We start from the raw sequence: 15,712 nt of genomic DNA on the forward strand, positions 1-15,712 counted from the left end.
AATTCTAATTATTCAGGTGAGATGATAAACCAAGGTCCCTTATGCAGCATGCACTTGGTGCTCTCAGAGAGGGAGGAAGGTGGCAGAATGGTTTTCAACCAAGGCACTCAGCTGCTAATAAAGTGAGTCTGGGAGGGTCGGGTTCGAATCCCACTCTTGCCCCTTCTCCAAAGTTTGATTGGAAAATCATAGTCATACTGAGCATTTTATTCTAATAAGATGATAAACTGAGGTCCCGTATGCCGCACGCACTTGGCTCGCTGAAAGAGAACCCATGGCAACGTGTTACCTCTGGCAAAATTCTGTAGAAGAAATCCAATCTGATAGGTACACACACACACACACACACACACATTCCACACACACACACACACACACACACACACACACACACATTCCACACACACACACACACATTCCACACACACACACACACACACATTCCACACACTCAAGGCATGATCAAGCATGTTGGGTTATGCTGCTCCAGGCCAGGCATCATCCTAGCATATATACACATATTGTGGTGCAGCATACGTTATGGATTTGTCAAAACACAGTGAAACCTGCGTGAGAAACTAAAGCTGAAACTTGTACCTGTTCCACACCGCCTCCACTCCTTCAGCCACCACCGGCAGCTCTGCTAACTTCTGGATGATCTGCTCCTCCTCCTCTCTCCCCTCAGCCTCATCAGCAACTGGCATGTCCTCCTCCTCATCGTCTTCTTCATCACTGTCGTTGTCCGCAGTCTGAAGATAATGATGAAAGCCAGCACCCGAAAGTTCCAGCACGTCTTCAAACTGAAGATGGACTTCTGGGAAGTTGTCTCCTCCACCTGGCATGTTTTCTGCTTGTTCAGGATGAATATTTCGGTCATGTGTGTCTACCCCTTGTGGCAGTGCCATGTGCTCTCTTACCGTCATAAGACGAGTGCCTGTTGCCTGCTCACCACTCTCTTCACTGTGAAAACTGTGGTCTTCAGTTAATAAAACCTCACCCTGAACAGTACCTTGTGCACCTTGTAGCTGTACGCCGTCTCCCTCTTCACTCTGTGCGTCAGCCTGAATGACATGAAGTGCAGCTTGCAGCACGTCACCTCTGTCTTCAGTCACAACACGGCTCTGAACGATGCCTGCCTGACTGCCATCTTCCTCTTCAGTTAATCCATACCCTTGTACAATGTCTGCAGCCTGGGCAATGTCTGTCACAGCATGAACAGTATCTAAGGCCTGAAATGTGTCTTTAGCAGTCTGAGCAATACCTGTAGCTTGAACAGTGTCTGCAGTCTGAGCAATATCTGCAGCCTGAAACATATCTTCAGTCTGAGCAATGCCTGCAGCTACAACAATGTTTGCAGTCTGAGCAACACCTGCGGCCTGCTCATCATTTTCTTCGTCAGTCAGAACTTCGCTCTCTGTATCCTGTGACTGCTCGCCCCCGTCTTCCTCCTCAGTCAGGACTTCCCCCGGGACACTTTCTGCAGTCTGTGGATTTTCACTTTTGTCTGCACACCGAGTGTCATCCCCTCCACTCCTTGCAGTTCTCTCTGCCTCTGTCTCCCGCTCTTCTCTGTCTGCTGCTGCTTCTTCTTCAGTGTGGTCAGCTTGCTCTTCCTGTTCCATCTCGGCAAATCAATTATCAAGATCTGCACATGACGGGGAAACAGACAAAGAAACATATTAAAGTAACGGAAATCACACACACTGTGTGGTACACATAAAATGATACTAATAATAATACCCTGAAAAATGTATAAAAAAAAAAAAGAAAGAAAAAGGAAAAAAAAGTTATAGTAACAGAAATCACACACACACACACACACACACACACACACACACACACACACACACACACACACTGTGTTGTAAACATAAAATAATAAACTGAAAAAAAAACACAAAAACAAAAAAAAAAAAAAAAACTTGTAAAATCTTTCACTTTAGAAAAGCGTGCTTCCCATCCATAAAAGATTTATGAAAGAACATTAGCTCAAACTTTGAATGTGCAATGACAGTCCAAATCACTCACCCATTTTGTGCACACCTGCATGGCACTGATGAATGTGTAACAACTTATTAAGTGTGTGTGTGTGTGTGTGTGTGTGTGTGTGTGTGTGTGTGTGTGTGTGTGTGTGTAGGGGTTATGCTTTGATTTTTCTTTTTATGTTATTCTAATTTCAGTTGTATTCATTTACAGTTTTACTTACTTTTTACTTACTTTATCTGGTTAATCTATTTTAGTTATATTCAAATTTCTTTAACGGAGGATGGTGACAGAATCGATAAGACGTTTATCTGCCAGTACAGTGTTTGTGCGTTTCTGAGCTACAATCCTGGCCTTGGCCTTAATCCCCAGTTTGACTGGAAAATTCTTCTTCTTCTCTTCTTCTTCTGCGTTCAGTTTCAGTTTCAGTTTCACTTTCTCAAGGAGGCGTCACTGCGTTCGGACAAATCCATACACGCTACACCACATCTGTTGAGCAGATGCCTGACCAGCAGCATAACCCAACGCGCTTAGTCAGGCCTTGAGTGCATGCTTACATATTTGTGTACCTATGAAAGTGGATTTCATTTTACGTAATTTCGCCAGAGGACAACACTCTCGTTGCCATGGGTTCTTTTTCAGTGCGCCAAGTGCGTGCTGCACACGGGACCTCGGTTTATCGTCTCATCCGAAAGACTAGACGCTCAGTTTGATTTTCCAGTCAAACTTAGGAGAAAGGGCGAGAGCGGGATTCGAACCCACACCCTCACGGACTCTCTGTATTGGCAGCTGAGCGTCTTAACCATTCTGCCACCTTCCTTCTGCGTTCACTCGTATGCACACGAGTGGGCTTTTACGTGTATGACCGTTTTTACCCCGCCATGTAGGCAGCCATACTCCATTTTCGGGGGTGTGCATGCTGGGTATGTTCTTGTTTCCATAACCCACCGAACGCTGACATGGATTACAGGATCTTTAACGTGCGTATTTGATCTTCTGCTTGCATATACACACGAAGCGGGTTCAGGCACTAGCAGGTCTGCACATATGTTGACCTGGGAGATCGTAAAAATCTCCACCACTGGAAAATTCAAATTGAGCATCCAGTCATTCAGATGAGACCATTATAAACTAAGGTCCCATGAGCAGCACCAATCTGATAGGTACACCAATATATGCATGCACTCAAGGCCCGACTAGTGTATTGTGTTATGCTGCTGGCATGCATCTGCCTTACATATGTGATGTAGTGTATTTGTCTGAATGCAATGGCATGTACTTGAAAAACTGTAACTTAATTCTAATTTGGCTTTGGATCCCCTCTGTTTACGCATACCCAGATTCAAACACCCCACTGTTGGTCGCCTTTCTTTCTCTGTCTCTGGACCTTGCATTTGGAATGAACTTCCTCTTTTGCTTCGTCAGGTCTCCGCACTCAGCTATTTCAAGTCTGGCCTTAAAACCCACCTCTTCACAAGATTGCCTGCTTTCCCTGCCTCTTCCTTGTCTTCAGTTTCTTCAGTTTTAGAGTTATGCATGTGTGTAAATGACTGGTGTGAAAGCGCTTAGATTTGTCTCTGCACAAGATTCAGTGCTATATAAACACTATTATTATTATTATTATTATTTATTATTATTGTTTAAAGAAAAAAATCTAAGATATATACATATAATTTTTTTTTTATCTACCTATTTCCCCATCTGTCTCTTGACCTATCTGTCTATCTATCTATCTATCTCAGTATCTCAATACTGTTGCTTTTTGTTTATCAGTCTGTACATTTTCATGCCTCCTTCAGTCCTTGTGAAGGAGGAAAAAAAGTACTGCATCTATAAAGCAAAAGTAGCAAAAGGGATGCACATGTATGCAGAACATGCCTTGATAACATTGAGTCCCATGGTAAGCACAAAAAACTGACATCTTATACTAGTTAAAAAGCAAACTACAATCTTCTGGGTTATATATTCAAAGGCAGAAACCCCCCCCCACAAATCTGTTATAGATATATAGTAACAATCGAAGAGAAAAACAAAACAAAATGAAAAACAAGTTTTTTACTGACCACCTATGCAGTTCAATCCTATACGTATAACAACCCTTCAATTCAATTCTATAGCAAAAGACAAAAACATAGCAACTCTACAATCTTTGTAATACAAAAACAAAGAAAAAAGATTATATTATAAGCAAACACTAAAACACTACAGAAGTTAGAATAACTGCTTCCTGCAATCTAATATTTGTCATAAAAATAATACAATGAAAAAAAAAGAAACCCACTCTAAAAAAAACAACAACAAAAAAACATGCAGTCAAAAAGTGAAAAACTGGGTTGTAGGGGTGGGGGGAGGGACAAGAAAACAAAAACAAATAAATCATATATCAATTAACACAGTAACATTATACATATTTTTTTTTTATGAATATAGGTAATAAAAAATAAATAATTGCTTTAAAAAACAACAACATATTATAGTAAACTCGAAAAAGTTCATGAAATAATGCAAGAAAAAAAAGTAATTTGTTCAGGCAAGAACATCTAAAATGTTCTAAGGTTTGTTGATTTGGTTTGTGTGTGTGTGTGTGTGTGTGTGTGTGTGTGTGTGTGTGTGTGTGTGTGTGTGTGTGTGTGTGTGTGTGTGTGTGTGTGTGTGTGTGTGTTGTTACTGTTGTTGTTGTTTCAGAACAGTGTATTAACTGCACAAACCTAACATTGTAACAGTGGTCTGAAAATGGTTTGTCTGTGAGACACAAATCTAGGTCTGACTCTGACTGTATTTAACAACACAATCTATCAAAGATAAAAACTAAAGAATGCAGACAAAATGATAACACACTTTCTGCATTGGGACTTGGACCATTGGGACTTGGGTCCATGCTTGCGTCATGTAAATGTCTCGCTTGGGATTCATAGCACATCACCGACTTTTGCCCTTTGTTTATTTTTGCTGTTAAACTGTCTTCTTCTTTCCGTTACACGACCAACATCGACTTGCCGATGACTCTGTCGTGGTTCATGCATGCTGGATATTTTCGTGTCTCCATGACCCACCGAACACTGACATAGGTTACAGGATCTTTAACGTGCATATTTGATCTTCTGCGTGCGTATACACACGAAGGGGGTTCAGGCACTAGCAGGTCTGCACATATGTTGACCTGGGAGATCGGAAAAATCTCCACCCTTTACCCACCAGGCGCCGTTACCGTGATTCGAACCCGGGACCCTCAGATTGAAAGTCCAACGCTTAAACCACTCGGCTATTGCGCCCGTCGCAGTCATTACAACTGCTTACAACCCCCACATCCAACACCTGTACAGGGATTACCACAGGATTATAGACAAGACACTCTTTTGTCCCAAACCATAGACACTTTCACTGTGCCCAAACTTATTTAGGTCCTAAATTTAGACCAGAGAGAGTGCGTGCAGAAATGTCGGTCAGTGTACCAACGATCCCACCAACAACAGTTTCTGCAACAAAAACCGGACAAATTCGAAGAAAATCATCACTGAAAATGTCTTCCAGCTACCAGCCAGACTTGACATTTGTAATCGTACTTACGTTTCGTTGAGCCAGACTGTTGAAAAAAACCCTATGTGAATCATGGAACAACACGAGAGTACCTGAAGGATCCACTTTCAAATCCACTCTTCCATGTGCCAGCTGTACATATCATGTGATAAACGCGCGCATGCGTTCGAAGACCTGTATCGAAAAGATAAACCAATTACGTAATCTGGGGTCGTGAGGGAAGCGAATGAAGTGGAATCATGAGAGGGAACTCTGTGTCGTCTTGTTTTCTTTCGTGAACAATGACTTACCTCCCTTAGAAATGCGTGCAATTAATTTTCATTCTTTGATCTTGAAAAAAAAAAAAATCTTTCTTTTCAACGTGTGTGTGTGTGTGTGTGTGTGTGTGTGTGTGTGTGTTCGTACATAATGACATACGCATGTCACTGGATGTGTCCCGGCCTGTTTTGGGCTATAGTTGATAACCTGTGAATGTCTCTTTCTCCCTTCCTCCCTCTCTCTCTCTCTTGATCCTCTCTCTCTATCTCTCTCTCTGTACCCCCCTCTCTCTCCCTTTATCTTCCTCCCTCACTCCCTCCCCACCCTCCACCTCTCTCTCTCACTCAGCGATCCGGCGATCCCTCCCCCCACCCACTCTCTCTCGCTCTCTTTCTCAGTTCAGTTTCGCAAACGTTTTGTCATTATTTAAACAAAGAATGAAAGATATATTTATGCAAGAGTGGGACGAGTCAGTAATGTCTAAAGATATATATCATAACTACAGACCGTTCAAAACTGACTTTGAATGTGAGCAATATTTTGACTTTGTGGTTGAAAAGTGTTTCAGAGACTGTTTGATAAAATTACGGCTTGGTTTGCTCCCAATAAATCAGTGGATCATTTTTCAGGAGAACATTCAAATGTAATTCAAATTACGCATGTAAACGTTGTAAAGTGGTCGAGAATGAAAATCATTTTAAAAACAGTTGTGACCTCTACAATAACTTTTGGCGAAAACATCTGAACTCTGAAGGTCACTATGATCGTACAGTGTGTTCACTTGCTGAAGAATGGTTCTATTATAGTATTTGTAAACTCTGTGTTTACATATTTAATGCCCTGAAGATACGACAGGAATTCGTTGACAGCAATGAAGAAATTTAGAATTAATTTACAATGCACAAGAGGCACTTTTGTTCTACAGGTTTAAGTTTGTATGTACATTACATTGTGTTGTCGCTATGCCGGTGATCACCATGTTGTGTACATTTGACCTCTTTCTAGGGGCTGGAGGCCTGGCGATTTTTTTTTTTTTTTTTTTTTTTTTTTTCTTGTTCTTTCTTTCAGTTTCTTCTTCCTACCTCAACTATCTGTTTCCTTTTTTTTTTGTTTTTTTTTTTTGGTACCTTTATTTCTTGATTTTGTTACCCACTGACTGAGGGGTTGGCTGGATGAAAACAAAAACTAGCAACCAACCAACCCGCAACAAACAATATCATTATAAAAGCAATGACCCCCCCCCCCCCCCCCCCGCCCCCTCCCTCACCCCCACCCCTCCCCCTAAAAAAAAACAACAACAAAACAAACAACAACAAACAAACAAAAACAAGAGAGGCAAGGCCTTCAAGACTCACTTGTGATACACTTTAAAAAAAAATCCAAGCTTTTTATGTATTGAGTATATTTTCAAAATGTAATGTTTAAGATGAGAAGGATCAGTTTAAAGCAAATTAACTCCCCTAGCATTACAGAGTAATTTCCCTTTTTTACTATCTGCACCAAAACGTTTGCAAAATAAATAAAACTTCCATGCTTAGCAAAAGAAGTTCCTGTTTGAACAAAAAATGATAATAATGATTGCTCTAGCTGTTGGGTCAGAATATCAGATCAAAGTGCCAAGTTTAGAGAATACAAAAAATATAAATATAACAGTAAATGCAGTTTGCATACAATTAGGCTTCTTTCTTTATTTTTTTTTGGTGCCCATCCCATAGGCGCAATATTGTTTTAAACAAGATGACTGGAAAGAACTGAATTTTTCCTATTTTCATGCCAAATTTGGTGTCAACTGACAAAGTAGTGGCAGAGAAAATGTCAATGTTAAAGTTTACCACGGACACACAGACACACAGACACAGACACAGACACACACACAGAGACAGACAACCGAACACCGGGTTAAAACATACTCACTTTGTTTACACAAGTGAGTCAAAAACACCACCACCACCAACAACAAACAGCAGCATTGGTAGACTAAAAGAATCTTGGTAAAAGTCGACTTACATGGGATAAAAGAGGTGACTGACGCATACAGGGCCACAGGCTCTTCTTCAGGCAAGTGAGTGACAGAGAGCTAGCATTCTTAAATAGTTATTTTGCTAATCTCAATAACCCCCTTGAAAAAAAAATTAAAAATTCAAATTTCATTTCGTTTCGTTTCATTTCATTTCACTTCGTTTCGTTTTTTTCTCTCCCCCCACTTCAGCTACAGCATCGGGCACCTGTCGCCAAGCTGGCACGTGCGCCTCAAGACGAAGCCGCTGTTCGAGGAGCTGTGGGGCACGCGCGAGCTGCTGTCCAGCATGGACGCCGTGTCCATCGGCAGACCCCCAGAGCAGGGCGAGGAGGAGTTCCACTCCTCGGAGCACGGCCACGGGCAGTCCCAGTCCCAGTCCCAGTCGCAGTCCTCATGGCTGCACGTGGACCATGGAGCGGGCCGCCTGGGCTTCCACGTCTACCAGGGAGCCGCCTACCTGGAGACCACCAACAAGGATGACTGGGTCTTTGAGGTGAGGTGATCTGGGCCGGGATGCGTGAGATATGCGCACAGATAGTTTCATAAACCGGTGTCAGTAATAGCCTCAAACTACACCCCCCCCCCCCCCCCCCTCCACTCCGTCCTCCTTCCACTCCTTTCTGGTTCTCATGTGGGTAGTCAAGGACTACTCTCCAACCGATTTCTACGGGATTAATAATGAAAGCCGTATTGAAAACGGATGGTGGGTCGTTCTGAAGGGAGGGAGAGAGAGGGGGAGCTGGGGAAAGGGGGGGGGGGGGCGTGGGGGGCAGGGGGGGGCGGAGGGAGAGAGAGGGGAGCTGGGGGAAGGGGAGGGGGGACGTGGGGGGTAGGGGGCGGAGGGAGAGAGAGAGGGGTGTAGGGAAGGAGAAAGGGATTGAGAGAGAGAGAGGAGGAAGAGTGGAGCGAGACAGACAGAAAGACAGAGAGTATGTGTGTGTGTGTGTGTGTGTGTGTGTGTGTATGTGTGTGTACGTGTCTGTTGATATTTATCATGCACATGCGTTCATTTACTGCACCCGCTCATGTACATCTGTTCCTTTACTATGTCCGCGCGTGCGCGCGCGCGCACGCACACACACACACACACACACACACACACACACACACACACACACACACACACACACACATGTACTAGTGTCTTATAAACCATAAAGTTTCATGACATTTAATTAAAATGTATGCCATTCTATTCTATTCAATTCTATTCACATGAGCGCACGCGAACACACACATGTACTAGTGTCTTATAAATCATAAGGTTTCGTGACATTAAAATGTATGCTATTCTATTCTATTCAGTTCTATTCACATGCGCGCGCGCGAACACACACGCATGTACTAGTGTCTTATAACACAAGGTTTCATCACATTAAAATGTGTTCTATTCTATTCTATTCACGTGACATGCGCGCGCGCGAACACACACACACACCCATGTACTATAGTGTCTTATAAACCATAAGGTTTCATGACATTAAAGTGTATGCTGTTCTATTCTATTCTATACACATGCGCGCGCGTGCCCACACGCACATGTGCAAGTGTCTCATAAACTTCAAGGTTTCAGGACATTGAAATGTATTCTATCATATTCTATTCTATTTTATACACACGTGCGCGTGCGCACACACAGTGCATGATCGGGTCCCACAAGCTGCTGGACCAGTTCTACAAGGAGCACCCAAGCCAGGCGGAGGAGACGGTCCACAGGGGAAACGACTTCCTGCGGCTGGGAGAGGACCACATGCAGTGGTTCCGCCACAAGGGCTGCCTCTGTTACCGGGTGCCCGTGCCCAGGGGAGGGGTGCTTCTCTGGGACTCCCGCCTCGTCCACCACAACGCCAGGCCCATCAGGGGCAGGTCAGTGAGTAAGACGAAGTGCTTGGGGGTCCAGAGGGTTGTCTAGATGGTTGAGAGGGTGGGTGAGTTGGAGGTGGATGTGGACTCGGAGGCTGGGCAGGCTTGATGATATGATATGGATACTTATATAGCGCCTGTCCTGAGTCGGAGACCAAGTTCTAAGCGCTTTACAAACACGGAGTCATTTGCACAACAGACTGCCTACCTGGGTAGAGCCGACTGACGGCTGCCGCTGGGCGCTCATCATTCGTTTCCTTTTGTCATTCAGTCAGGTTTAAGTCGCGCACAGATACGCACTCAGACATGCAACGTTTTACGTGTATGACCGTTCTGTACATTAACTTTACCCCGCCATGTAGGCAGCCATACTCCGACGGTTTTCTGGGGGGGGGGGGGGGGGTATGCCGCTAGGTATGTTCTTGTTTCCATAACCCACCGAACGCTGACATTGATTACAGGAGCTCTAACGTGCGTATTTCATCTTATGCTTGCGTATACATAGGAAGAAGGTTCAGGCACTAGCAGTTCTGCACATAATTATGTTGACATGGGAGATCTGAAAAATCTCCACCCTTCACCCGCGGCAGGCGCCGTTACCGAGATTTGAAACCGGGACCCTCAGATTGAAAGTCCAACGCTTTAACCACTCGACTATTGCGGCTGTCAAGATGAAGGGCTTCGGGCCTGACGGTTGCCTGCAGATGGATGGGACTGGAGGTGGAGGGGCAGGCTCTTTGGGAAAGTAACTGCATGGAGGGCTTGGGGGTTGGTTAATATCATCATAGTGACTGATCAACGACATGATGATCTCATCAAAAGTGATGGTATAATGGCGATGGCAACACTGGTGAGTCAGTCGATCAGTGACTGACTGACTCCGTCAATGCCTATGATGTTGACCTTCTGATGATGACGATCTACTGAGTTTGAATCAGCTCGATCACTGCTAACCACACTCACTAATACAGAGATAACAATTATGAAAGCGTCTTAACCATTCTATCCTGCCAACGTTCAGAAACCAAGGGGTTAACACCTTTCTGAACTGTTCCATTAGTGGTATATAATTTGTGTCACCATGTTTAACCATGTCGGTTTGTCCGTTCTGGTGCAGAGCCAACCCCGACCGGTGGCGTTTCGTGGTGACTGTGTGCATGGCGCCGGCCTGCTGGGCGGACAAAACCTCCCTCCGCGTAAAGAAGAGGGCCTACAGGGAGCTGAGGATGACCTCCCATTGGCCCAGCACCGGTGTCCGTCTCTTCCCGCCCCTCCCCCCTGAGGCCCCCCGGGCAAAACACCCCCTGAAATCCCTGCCCAAGGTGGCCACCACGTTGGAGGCTATGCAGGTGTGTGGTGTGGGACTGTGTCTCTGTCTCCATCAATCAGCATATGTGACTGTCTCTTGACAGCCTCTGTCTCCAACTGTCTCTGTCTCCATCAGTCAGGATTATAATATGACTGACTCTTGAGTGTCTCTGTCTCCATCAATCAGCCTGCATGACTGTCTCTGTCTCTGTCAGTCAGCGTATAATTATGACTGTCTCTATTTCCATCACTCAGCCTATATGACTGTCTCTCTCTCGTTATGTACCCCACCCCCCAGTAGTCCTTGTGACCCCGGTACACTTGGTAATAAAGACATATTCTATTCTTCTATTCTATTCTATCATCCATGCTGCAATGTAGTCATTCCATCGCTGTTGGAGTCTTTTCTCTCTTCGGCTACAAGACGATATCACAACAATCAACCAACCAACCAACCAACCACAAATTAGTTTCAGTTTCAGTTTCAGTTTCTCAAGGAGGCGTCACTGCGTTCGGACAAATCCATACACGCTACACCACATCTGTTGAGCAGATGCCTGACCAGCAGCATAACCCAACGCGCTTAGTCAGGCCTTGAGTGCATGCTTACATATTAATTTTGTGTACCTATGAAAGTGGATTTCATTTTACGTAATTTCGCCAGAGGACAACACTCTCGTTGCCATGGGTTCTTTTTCAGTGCGCCAAGTGCGTGCTGCACACGGGACCTCGGTTTATCGTCTCGTCCGAAAGACTAGACGCTCAGTTTGATTTTCCAGTCAAACTTAGGAGAAAGGGCGAGAGCGGGATTCGAACCCACACCCTCACGGACTCTCTGTATTGGCAGCTGAGCGTCTTAACCATTCTGCCACCTTCCTCCTCCCACAAATTAACAAACAAACAAACAAACAAAAAAACAAAACAAAAAACAATCAAGCGAAACATCGACATTTACGTACACAGTACCTACTTACACTAGCAGATCGATCACCTTGCGCAGATGGCAGGTGTGGTGTCCTACAACAAACTGCGCAAGAAATCACAGAGGCAGCAGCAGCAGCAGCAGGAGCAACAGAACGGCGACGCGAGACTGGGGCCTGACCTCACCACGCCCGTCCCGCTCTTCAGCCCAGACTACAAACCCCCTCCCCAGCCCCCCTCCCCCTCCTCCTCCAACTGTGGCTGGGTGCTGGTGGCTCTCCTCAGCGTTGCCGTGTGTGCCTTGTCCATCTACGTCTATGTCTACCGTCTCCATGCGGACGGTCCTGAGTAGATCTGTGGATGAATGGATGGAGGTCTGTCTGCTATTACTACTACAGAGGAAGAAGTGGTTGACAACCTTTTTGGCTCCGTTCTTATAATTATTATATATATATATATATCTTGTGGGAGCAAGTAATAGACTGGGGGTGCTGTTGTTTTTGTTGTTGGTATTATGCGGTAGTGCTGCAATGTTGGTGTTTGTAGAGTGTAGGCCTGTAACTGATGCTATATAATCATTTCAGTATAATAGAATATGATATGTATAAGGTGTTTAATAAGTCAGTCTTCCTTCTTATTGTGGTCTGTCAATGCTGGTTGAATGCTGATCGGGCTATTCATTGGCATGGGAGGTTACATTTGGTTTCTAATAGTCTGCATAAGAATGTTTACGTCGTTTGAATTGCCATGGTTTTCCGGATTTCTTTTATCAAAATGAAGAAACGTAATACTATGCACTGCTGAAGTCACTGTATACTGGAATTTTTTTTTTTCAGCATTATTATATTTTCTTGTCTTGCTTTTAGGCATGACACCGTAATGACAGATCAGTAGGAATGTTTATACATGTGACTTCAACGTGAATCATTATGGCTTCAAATCTATTAAACTGTGATTTCTGGACATGTATGTGTGTCCTTGTTGTAAATATGCATTAAAGTAAGTGCCATACTGGTTGCAAATGTCACTTTTCTTTCTTTCCACACATTGTTTACTAGACTATAATAACTGTGTCAAAAACAGCAAAAGTAGAAATTTACGGACATTATTTTGCACTCAAATTGCATACTTTGTTGGGGTTTTTTTTTCTTCGCTGAGAAATTTACATGTTATTCCACTATGGAAACTACAACATGATAGATTTTTAAAAAGAAATGAAAATTGCTTTGTATGAGTACCAGACTCAAGTCGCACGTTCGTTAAGAGCTGACATTATTTTTTAGTTCGTGAAGAATGAATGTTTTGTTGGGTTTTTTTTTTATCACACATTGTAGGGCTGGTGTGCTTCTCTCTGCTTTGGCTACGTATGGTCAGTTGTAAGTTTAAAGTATCCCGCGTGACGGGAATATCCTGATAACATTAGCTGATGTGCTCAAGTAACACACACACACACACACACACACACACACACACACACACACACACACACACACACACACACACACACACACACACACACACTTTCTCTGTCTCTGGACTTTGCAATTGGAATGAACTTCCTCTTTCGCTTCGTCAAGTTTCCACACTCAGCTCTTTCAAGTCTGGCCTTAAAACCCACCTCTTCCCAAAATAGCCTCCCTTCCCTGCCTCTTCCACACTCAGCTCTTTCAAGTCTGGCCTTAAAACCCACCTCTTCCCAAAATAGCCTCCCTTCCCTTCCTCTTCCACACTCAGCTCTTTCAAGTCTGGCCTTAAAACCCAGCTCTTCCCAAAATAGCCTCCCTTCCCTGCCTCTTCCTTGTCTTCAGTTTCTCCAGTTTTAGAGTTGTGCATGCGTGTGAATGGCTGGTGCGAAAGCGCTTTGATTTGTCTCTGCACAAGATTCAGCGCTATATAAATACCATTATTATTATTATTATTATTATTATTATTATTACACACACACACACACACACACACACACACACACACACACACACAATTATATATTGATGTTGCTGACTGTTTGTTTCAAATAGTTTTGCTAGTCATGTTGAGGCACGAGAAGTCTATTACTCCTCGGGTGTGGCCACATAATATAATTATCTGAATAAACTGAATAAACTTGTCACGTGTATCAATGTAGTGGTGGTGTACGTGTGGTTTCTGTCTGTCTGTCGGTATCTGTCGGTTTTGTAAGACCTGCGTGGTACTTTGTACAGGAATCCACGCTGGGCTGTTGTCTATTGGTTGCTATCAATGTCAGTCTATTGAGGGTTTGCTCGCTGTAATTCAGTCTGATAGTTGATAATCATGTGGGGTGTTATTTGTATTTGTATTTCTTTTTATCACAACAGATTTCTCTGTGTGAAATTCCGGCTGCTCTTCCCAGGGAGAGCGTGTCGCTACACTGACTATAGCGCCACGCTTTTTTTTTTCCTTTTTTTTCTTTCTTTTTTTTTTTTTTCCCTGCGTGCAGTTTTATTTGTTTTTCCTATCGAAGTGGATTTTTTCTGCAGAATTTTGCCAGGAACAGCCCTTTTGCTGCCGTGGGTTCTTTTATGTGCGCTAAGTGCATGCTGCACACGGGACCTCGGTTTATCGTCTCATCCGAATGACCAGCGTCCAGACCACCACAATGGAGGGGGAGAAAATATCGGCGGCTGAGCCGTGATTCGAACCAGCGCGCTCAGGTTCTCTCGCTTCCTAGGCGGACACGTTACCTCTAGGCCATCACTCCACTTATCTATTGGTTGCTGTCAGTGTCAGCGTATTGAGGATTTGCTGGCTGTAATTCGTTCTGATAGTTGGTAATCATACTGGTGTGTTATTTGTATTTGTATTTGTATTTCTTTTTATCACAACAGATTTCTCTGTGTGAAATTCGGGCTGCTCTCCCCAGGGAGAGCGCGTCGCTACACTACAGCACCACCCTTTTTTTTGTATTTTTTCCTGCGTGCAGTTTTGTTTTTCCTATCGAAGTGGACTTTTTCTACAGAATTTTGCCAGGAACAGCCCTTTTGCTGCCGTGGATTCTTTTACGTGCGCTAAGTGCATGTTGCACACGGGATCTCGGTTTGTCGTCTCATCCAAATGACTAGCGTCCAGATCACCACTCTAGGTCTAGTGGAGAGGGAGAAAATATCGGCGGCTGAGCCGTGATTCGAACCAGCGCGCTCTGGTTCTCTCGCTTCCTAGGCGGACACGTTACCTCTAGGCCATCACTCCACTTATCTATTGGTTGCTGTCAGTGTCAGCCTATTGAGGGTTTGCTCGCTGTAATTCGTTCTGACAGTTGATAATCATACTGGTGTGTTATTTGTATTTGTATTTCTTTTTATCACAACAGATTTCTCTGTGTGAAATTCGGGCTGCTCTCCCCAGGGAGAGCGCGTCGCTACACTACAGCACCACCCTTTTTTTTTTTTTTTTTTTTTTGTTGTATTTTTTCCTGCGTGCAGTTTTATTTGTTTTTCCTATCGAAGTGGATTTTTTCTGCAGAATTTTGCCAGGAACAGCCCTTTTGTTGCCGTAGATTCTTTTATGTGCGCTAAGTGCATGCTGCACACGGGACCTCGGTTTATCGTCTCATCCGAATGACTAGCGTCTAGAGTCACCACTCTAGGTCTAGTGGAGAGGGAGAAAATATCGGCGACTGAGCCGTGATTCGAACCAGCGCGCTCTGGTTCTCTCGCTTCCTAGGCGGACACGTTACCTCTAGGCCATCACTCCACTTATCTATTGGTTGCTGTCAGTGTCAGCGTATTGAGGATTTGCTGGCTGTAATTCGTTCTGATAGTTGATAATCATACTGGGGTGTTATCTATTGGTTGCTATCAGTGT

General features: G+C 44.1%; 2 protein-coding genes across 4 annotated transcripts in view; one reads left to right on the plus strand and one right to left on the minus strand.

Annotated features, from left to right (window-relative positions):
• Window positions 1-5,658, minus strand: part of LOC143287715 (uncharacterized) — a 37,068-nt gene extending 31,410 nt beyond the window's left edge. The window contains exons 1-2 of one of the 2 annotated variants that reach the window (XM_076595938.1): window positions 5,551-5,658; window positions 598-1,645 (exon numbers count right to left, since the gene is read on the minus strand). In XM_076595938.1, coding sequence (XP_076452053.1) covers window positions 598-1,622 — 1,025 coding nt within the window. In that variant the 5' untranslated portion in view covers window positions 1,623-1,645; window positions 5,551-5,658. The remainder of the gene's footprint in view (window positions 1-597; window positions 1,646-5,550) is intronic. The other variant, XM_076595939.1, reaches the window with a different exon arrangement.
• Window positions 1-14,500, plus strand: part of LOC143287717 (uncharacterized) — a 55,944-nt gene extending 41,444 nt beyond the window's left edge. For both annotated transcript variants that reach the window (XM_076595941.1, XM_076595940.1), the window contains exons 3-6: window positions 7,988-8,291; window positions 9,438-9,664; window positions 10,779-11,010; window positions 11,970-14,500. In XM_076595941.1, the coding sequence (XP_076452056.1) occupies window positions 7,988-8,291; window positions 9,438-9,664; window positions 10,779-11,010; window positions 11,970-12,242 (1,036 nt within the window). In that variant the 3' untranslated portion in view covers window positions 12,243-14,500. The remainder of the gene's footprint in view (window positions 1-7,987; window positions 8,292-9,437; window positions 9,665-10,778; window positions 11,011-11,969) is intronic.
• The last annotated feature ends 1,212 nt before the right edge of the window (window positions 14,501-15,712 follow it).

Source organism: Babylonia areolata, chromosome 11 (assembly GCF_041734735.1).
Source record: "Babylonia areolata isolate BAREFJ2019XMU chromosome 11, ASM4173473v1, whole genome shotgun sequence".
In the NCBI taxonomy this organism is placed as follows: domain Eukaryota; kingdom Metazoa; phylum Mollusca; class Gastropoda; order Neogastropoda; family Buccinidae; genus Babylonia; species Babylonia areolata.